The sequence below is a fragment of the Marmota marmota genome, unplaced genomic scaffold (genome assembly GCF_001458135.2).
Source record: "Marmota marmota marmota unplaced genomic scaffold, marMar, whole genome shotgun sequence".
NCBI classification, from domain to species: domain Eukaryota; kingdom Metazoa; phylum Chordata; class Mammalia; order Rodentia; family Sciuridae; genus Marmota; species Marmota marmota.
In genome coordinates this window covers 29,366,617-29,375,283 of record NW_026000026.1, presented here as the reverse complement: position 1 = coordinate 29,375,283, position 8,667 = coordinate 29,366,617, and the positions used below count along the sequence as shown (strand labels likewise).

Below are 8,667 nucleotides of genomic sequence, written 5' to 3'. Positions count from 1 at the left end.
AAAAAAAAAAAAAAAAAAAAAAAAAAGAAAGAAAAAAAAAAGAAAAGAAAAAGAAAGAAAGAAAAGAAAAGAAAAGAAAAAGAAAAAAGGAGCAAATACTCATATAATTAGAATTTCAGAGGAAAAGGCGAATGAGTATTTGAAAGAAGTAATGGCAAAAGAAACCAACCTGAAGACATAAGGAGCTGTGAAAGCCCCATAAACGATAAAGCTCAGTGAAATCCATGCTAAGATGCATCATAATTAAACTATTAAATTATAAAGGCAAAGAAACTATCTTAAAAGCAGGCAGAAAGAAATGAAGCATTGCCTATAGGGAATACCAATTCAGATGACAGTAAATTTCTCATCTGAAATCAGGGGAGCCAGAAGGAAGTGGGATAAGAGGTCAATCTCAAATTCTGTTTCTGTTGAAACTGTTGCTTAGGAGGTAAAGGGAAATAAAACATTCTTAGATGATGGAAAGGTAAAAGATTTGTTGCTAGCATACTCAACCATTAAAGATTACTAAAGGAAGTTTTTTAATCAGAAAGAAAATGATAAAGGAAGGAACAATGGAACAACTGAAAGGAAGATAGAACAATGGGGGAACAGAAATAAGAGTTTATTTAATAATAACAATAGGTTCTCCTTTCCTTCTAAGTCTTAGCAATCATATTTGATGATTGAATAAAAATACAAGACTATCGGGTACTAAAGATGATATTTATATGAAGACAAAGCACCTAAATAGAAGTGAAGTTTCCATACTTCACTCAAAGTGGTGAAATGTTACTAGTAAATAGATTATTATAAAGCACATGTTTACATTATAGTAATGATCTAAACAACTATGAAAAGAAGATAAAAACAATAAAAATAAATCAATATGGAATCTGTGATGGTTAGTTGTAATCAACCCAGAACATGACTGGGTTAAGTGATACCCAGAAGATATGATGATATAGTTCAGTGGTTGAGCTAGACTAAATAAGGAAAATCTGACCTCACCTAGTGCAAGGGGAATTTTAATGCTTTCCTGGAGCTGGAAATCCATCTTCTTCTGCTCTTGAACATAGAACTCCAGATTCTCTGATCTTCAGATTCTAGGACTTGACAAGTTCCCCACCAGGTTTTCAGGTCTTTGGCCTTTGAGAGTTATTCCATCAGCTTTTCTGCATTTCAGTTCTTTGGAGTTGAACTGAGCTATGCCACTGCTTCCCTGATTATCTAGCTTGTAGATAGCTTATCATGGCACTTCGCAGTTTCCATAGTTGCAAGAGCTAATTTCTCTAGAAAACTTATATTGACACCCCGTTCTCCACAGAAAATCTTAACTAAGCTTCTCCAGAAATCTTCACCATAATTGGTTTTAGGACTATCAGCAAAAGGGTCTGTACAAAAGAGTTCAGTGTAGTTAAACTTCCTATTTCCTATTGCTCTGTCTTACTTGGCTACCAGTCTGGAAGAGTTCAGCACCTGGAGTGCTGAATGCCCCTTTACTAGTTTTTTACAGATATTTATCCAGTATAATAGTATGTAGAAGTGTGTTTGCAAATGCAAAGTGGGATTTTAAAAAAAGATCCTTTAACAAGGTCTCTGGCCTTGAGCTGGGCTTCACAGAGATGTCTACATTTCTAATATAAGAGAAGTTACCAATTGGGCTTCATGGTAACAGCTGGCAGGGGGAGGAAAGAAAGGGGAGAAAAAGCTCTCCTCTTCTCAGGCTATGTCCTTGAAGGGTTAACTTGCCCAGAACAGTGAAAGAAAAAGCTGCTTTTGTGTGAACTTCTGCAGACTGTGAACTTCGGAGCCCCTCCCTTACATGAAGGGTATAAAATTCTGAAACTGCCTGAATTCAGGGTTCAGGGGGATTGATTGATTACAGAGAAAGCTTTGCCCACTGAACCTGGCTAGAGCTAAATAAACCTGCTTCCTGTTCCTATTTGGTGTCTTGCCTCGTCTGTCCCCTGCAACAGACTCACTCCACATATCCTATTGGTTCTATTTCTCTGTAGAACCCCAGTACAGAATCCTAAAAAAAATTCACATGATCTGTACAAAGGCAAAGAGAAACAGGAGGAGAATTTAAATTTTGACATTATAAATAGCTAACTAAATGTAAAAGAGCAAAATACAATAAACAAAAGAGATTGACCAGACCCCATGATACACACCTATAATACCAGCTACTTGGATGGCTGAGGTAGGAAGATTGCAAGTTTGAGACTAGCCTTGGTAAGTAAGTGAGACCCTTTCTCAAAATAAAGAAGGTTTGGGAAGTAAGACATGTAGATCTCTGTATCAGACAGACAAGCATAGCAGAGGGAGAAACGGGCAAGGAAGTTGAGAGATTTGGAGGATATGATTCTTGTGATGGACCATGGAATCTTAACAAGGTAAGTGAGAAAGTGAAATGTGTTCATGGTGAATGATTAACAGTGAAGAAGTGGTAGTTCCATGTATTGACAGTCCCTATGAGCTGAAGACACATTGGAAAGAGGAACTAAGACACATTTAAGGAACAAAGTAAATGAACTGGAGAGATAAGAGACAGTGCTTAAAATGCATATATAGTATGTATTAATGTACCCAGTCTGCTCAATTTGCATTGTATTGAGAATTAAGAAAGATATTAGTGTCTGAATTCCTGATAGATTGATTTTTTAAAATTTAAATTACAGGCTAACTGGAGCTTCTGGGTTTATAACAGATGGACCTGGTTATTATAAATATAAAATGAAGTGCACGTGGCTCATTGAAGGACAGTAAGTAGTAATGGCTGACTTCATTTTTTATTTTTATTTTTTAGAATACAGCTCAGTGTGGCATTACTTTTCCAACAAATGACATTAACAAATTGTTGCTATTTTTTTTTTCTTTTGTGGTGCTGGGGATTGAACCCAGGGCCTTGTGTATGCAAAGCAAGCACTCTACTAACTGAGCTATATCCCGAGACCCAGTAGCATAAATATTTAAAATATGTTTAATAATTTTCATTTGGCAAATGATTCTGATTCTGATTTTTAAATTTTCTTTCTCTTGCACTAGGATTTAACCCAGGGCCTTGTATTGCTAGGCAAGCACTCTCTCAGCACCTTAATTTTTATCATTATTATTTTTTTTAAATTTCAGATTGATTTAAATTGCTGCAAATAAATTGTATGCACTATAAAATTGTATATTTTCAACTGTAATAGTTAAAAACCTGTTAAACTATTTTTAACAGTTTGCTTAAAACTTTATAAATTATAATATTTTGTAATTTTTCTAAATATCTGTTTTTATCATGGCAGAAAAATCAGAATAACCACTCTTGCCTTATTGTCCCTTCTCTGGACTTCTGGGTCCCTCCAGCTTTTCCTTCCTTTTTCTCCTTTCCTTCATGCAAAGGAGTATTTATCATGGAAGAAGTATTTCTCCTGGGAAGCAGTATTTCTCAAACTTTTAGTCGCAGGATCTCCTGACACTTTTCAACTTTGAGGATTCCAAATAAATGTCACTTTTAAGGGGGAAAAATCTTTATATTTAAAGGAATTTTTGTGAAAAGAGTGGCATTTTTTCCCATTTTACAAATCTCTTCAATGGGTACATCAGGACTTTTATGTTTTGCTTTGTCAAATATGGGATACTAAGCAGATTTAAATGTGGATGGGAAAGTCCCATATAAGAGGGAAATATTAAATATTTGAGAGATGTAAGGAGAAATAGGTTTATCTGTTTTGGGAAATGGTAATTTCATGGATTTTTGTCTAGGTGCAAAGCATAAACAGGAAGGTGAAATTGGAAGGTTTGAAATAGTCCCTGAAAATTAGTGATTGTGGAGAGGGAGAGGGAGATAGTGGTAGGACTGCTGGCAGAATCCAAGTGTCACGTGAAGTGCTGAGCAGAGATGGGTACTGGAAGCAGTCGGCCTGGTGGCAGGACTTCTTCAGTACAGCTCAGTTTTCTTTGGATTCAATCTAAGTCAAAGTTGATAAATGTTTTCCTGTAGACTTTTGCCAGGCAGTGCCACGAAGAGGCAGAGGGCAGGCAAGTTTAGAGAACTGACAGGGGTGTTTGTGAAATGAAGAGTGTGGAATCTGAAGTTGAATAAGAAAGGAAGTGCGAAGTGGAAGGGCTAATGCATTGGTCAGAGGCTGTTAAACACTGGCTGTCCCAGACTGCTAAATGGACTGCAAAGCCCCAGGCGTCATGGATCACATCTGTTTTGTTTCCCATTGCATGTTTAATGCCCTCTTGGACATAGCAAGTACTAAGTGAGTCTTTGACAAATGGAGGAACACTGTGTATATACTATTAATTTCTTTTCTCCTTGTAAATTCTTAAAAAGTTTCTACAGTGCTTAATGGTTATGATGATTATTGTAAATTACTGTTTTTGTTCTTTTCAGGCCAAATAGAAAAATGAGACTTCGTTTCAATCATTTTGCTACAGAGTGTAGTTGGGACCATTTATATGTTTATGATGGGGACTCAATTTATGCACCACTAATTGCTGCCTTTAGGTAAGCTCAGTCATATAAATAGTTGGTCATCATTATTTTATTTTTGAATTTAAACCTATATCCTGTATTACATTCTTACTGGATTCACAGTTAATATCACATAACACATTCACTTCATGGAATGAGTGGTTCTGCAGTCCACTTCTTGTGTGCTAGTCCTGACTGGGCTCCTTTGCCTACAGGGTCAGTTTCTGGGTGTAGTGCTTGATCTCTTCCATTTTGCTGATCTGTAAAGTTGTGACAGTATTATCAAGTTTACCTTCTCTTCATGGTGGGGGTGAAGTTTACCTTTTCAGAAAAAAAATGTTTGAGTAATATGTTAAATATAACATTTTTTGTGACAACTTAAATTGGAAACCATGCCCATCTTGTTCTTCTGTGTTATTACATAGGACTTCAAGAATTACTTGCTGAATTCACATATGATTGGTGGGTGGGTGTGTCAATCTGCATTTGCATTTACGTATATGTATGTATATGTATTTATGTATGTGTTATAATGGATGAGGGAAACTTTGGAATGAAATAAATAAAATGAAAGTGGTTACCTGCTAAGAATGAGGAACAGACCAGTTATTTATTGCTTTTTTTTTCTAACAAGCACATTCTACATTAGTAGTTAAATGAAACAATTTCACCAACTATATGGGATGTTCTGAATTGCTCTGCAGCACTATGATTTTGTTGAGTATTCCACAGGTCCACGTGTGGAGTGCCTTGTGACACAGCCATCTGCTAGAGTCTGTGGGTAGGAGATGCAGAGGTTTTTGTGGTTGATGGAGCTGGAGAGTGGTTTTCCTCCCTGAGAATATTCTTCAAAAGAACACTGTTCCTTTTAGAGTTTTTTTTTTAAATATTCATTTATTTATTTTTATGTATTTTTTATTTATATATGACAGCAGAATGTATTACAATTCTTATTACATATATAGAGCACAATTTTTCATATATCTGGTTATATATAGTATATTCACACCAATTCGTGTCTTCATACATGTATTTGGATAGTAATGATCATCACATTCCTCCATCATTAATTACCCCATGCCCCCTTTCTTCCCCTCCAACCCCTCTGTCCTATCTAGAGTTTGTCTATTCCTCCCATGGTCCTGCTCCCTATCCCACTATGAATCAGCCTCCTTATATCAAAGAAAACATTCGGCATTTGTTTTTTTGGGATTGGCTAACTTCACTTAGCATTATCTTCTCTAACTCCATCCATTTACCTGCAAATGCCAAGATTTTATTCTCTTTTATTACTGAGTAATATTCCATTGTGTATATATGCCACATTTTTTTTAATCCATTCATCTATTGAAGAGCATCTGGGTTGGTTCCACAGTTTAGCTATTGTGAGTTGTGCTGCTATAAACATTGATGTGGCTGTGTCCCTGTAGTATGCTATTTTTGAGTCCTTTGGGTATAGACCGAGGAGAGGGACAGCTGGGTCAAATGGTGATTCCATTCCCAATTTTCCAAGAAATCTCCATACTGCTTTCCATATTGGCTGCACCAATTTGCAGTCCCACCAGTGGTGTATGAGTGTATCTTTTTCCCCACATCCTCACCAACACTATTGTTGTTTGTCTTCATAATAGCTGCCATTATGACTGGAGTGAGATGAAATCTTAGAGTGGTTTTAATTTGCATTTCTCTAATTGCTAGTGATGATGAACATTTTTTCATGTATTTGTTGATTGATTGTACATCATCTTCTAAGAAGTGTCTGTTATTTATTTTTGGAAACGAGGATTGAACTCAGGGGCTTTCAACCACTGAGCCACATCCCCAGCCCTATTTAGTATTTTATTTAGAGACAGGGTCTCACTGAATTGCTTAGCACCTCACTGTTGCTGAGGTTGGCTTTGAACTTATGATCCTCCTGCCCCAGCTATCAAGATGACTGGCACCCCAACAGAGCAGGTTCCTGCCAAAGAGGTGTGAACTGCCTGGGAAAATTAAAAGTCTGAAATAATCAGTAAGAAATAAAGACAGAGCCAAAGATTAGATTTAGTGAAGTGCCTGATGGGCCTTTGAGTCCTGATAGGAGCTGGAAACTGAACAACTGAAAAAAGGCCCCATTCTTTATTTTAAGGCAGAGTACATCAAAGGCAGGGATAAGGTTTCAATGGGAGGAGTCTTGTTTCGATGGCTGGGGTCTTGCAGTAAAGAGGTTGATTGGGATATGACAAGCTACACCAAGAGGCTATTGGCTCCAGAGGGTCACTCCCATCTCAGGATTTCAGCTAGAACTTGAGCAGTGAGCTAGGCAGGGCACCACGTCTATCAGGCTTTCTCCAACCAGTGCATTCCTGCTGGGAGTTCCTCATAGGAGGCTTTCCTGCCTAATGGCTACAACATCACCCAGTTTACCCACCCCTCACTGATGGCTTCCAGCACTTAGCCTTTCAAGCCGCTGGGATTACAGGCCTGCGCCATCAAGCCATAGCTAGAGTTATTATTTTTTAAAATCAAGTGAAATAGTGATGAGGCAGTTGTTAGACTGTGAACAAAGGATGCCTTATGAAAGCAGGGCTCAGTTTGTCTGCTTCTGTGATTTTCACAATTGGTTCTAAACAGTGATGGTCTGTGTTTAAAATATAAAATCATAAGCAACCTGAGGGCAGGCCATTTTTGATTTGCTCCAGTTTAACAAGTAGCTACAGCCCAGGCTGCACCTGCACTTACCGACTTCCCATTGGAGGCTGCTCAGGGTGACAGCTGGAGCAAGCCTGCAGCATCCCTTCCTCACCCACAGGCCTTCCTTTGTCTCATGTGCTGAAGGAGGCTGTGTTTGTTCATTTACTCTGTAAAAGTTTATTTTTGTCTTAAACCAGTTGTTTTGCTTTCACACCGGGAGAAATCCACACACTGCAAAGCTGTCACAATTTCAAGTTTTTGAAGCAAATAATAGCAGATTCCTAAGCCTCCCTGACAGTGGGAAAGCTGATCCACTTTCTCTAGTTGGTAAAGTCATTCATCCTGCATATTTAAATGTCCCCACCATATGAAGAAGGCCACCTGCTATCACTTACTGAGCACCTCCTAGTGGGAGGCTTAAGCCCTGCATATGCTCCACCAATTTGATCCTCATGATGTCACTATGAGCTGGACAGGATTCTTCCCATTGTGCATTTGGGGGAAACTGGGGCTCAGAGATGTCAGTAACATGCAGCAAGGATTGAAATCAAGTCTCTTTGATCCTGAAATTTGTGCTGGACTAACAGAGAATACAGGACCTCCCACTTGTGACTGTAGTCCCAGATTCTTTCTGGAATAGGCCTATATTTCTTATGGGAAGATTGCTTTTTTAAAAAAAAAATCTTTAATTTTTTTCATTTTTTTAGTTCTGGATGGATAATGCCTTTATTTATTTATCTTTATGTGGTGCTGAGGCTCGAACCCAATGCCTCACACATGCTAGGCGATGTTCTACCACTGAGCCACAACCCCAGTCCTGGGAAGATTGCTTTTGACATATCTGTTTGTAAGAGGCTCTGCACTTGCAAGGCAAGTACTTATCCCTTCAACATACTGGTACAGATGGAGCACCCCTAATCCAGAAATCTGAAATGCTCCAAAACACAGAAGTTTTTGAATGCTGACATGATGCCACGAGTGGGAAGCTCTACACCATGGATCTTTGTTTTATGCACAAAATTATTAAAAATATTATATAAATAATTACCTTCAGATTATGTGTCTGGGGGTGTACATGCAATGTAAATCAATTTTCTGTTTGATGGTCTGTTTTTAAAATATAAAATCATAAGCAACCTGAGGGAAGGCCATTTTTCCAAGATATCTCATTATGTATATGCAAATATTGCCAAATCTGACAAAATCTGAGATTTGAAACACACGTGGTCCCAAGCATTTGGATAAAGGCTGCTCGACCTCTGTGTAAAGTGAATGAAAACGTGGTGATGGCAAAACTCTCACTTAAGATTCTGACCAAATGTCACGTCTTCTGAAAGCCCTCCCAACTGCCTTTCTAACCCAGTACCTCCTGTTCTCTTCTCTGCCCTGTTTCCCTTCATGGTATGATCTCTGCCTGGCCTGTGTGAATACACACTTGCATGTGAGGATGTGTCAGGGCTTATTTGTTTCTCTAACTGAACTCCTTGAGGGTAGGGACATTGTCTATTTCACTGTCGTTATCCTTATACCTAGAACAGAGT

The 8,667-nt window shown here is 38.1% G+C and overlaps 1 protein-coding gene across 1 annotated transcript in view; it reads left to right on the top strand.

The window, feature by feature from the left end:
- LOC107144385 (attractin-like) overlaps positions 1-8,667 on the top strand; it is an 85,766-nt gene that overhangs the window by 6,458 nt on the left and 70,641 nt on the right. Inside the window, exons 2-3 of the mRNA XM_015488205.2 lie at positions 2,664-2,747; positions 4,373-4,486. Of these exons, the coding sequence (XP_015343691.2) occupies positions 2,664-2,747; positions 4,373-4,486 (198 nt within the window). The remainder of the gene's footprint in view (positions 1-2,663; positions 2,748-4,372; positions 4,487-8,667) is intronic.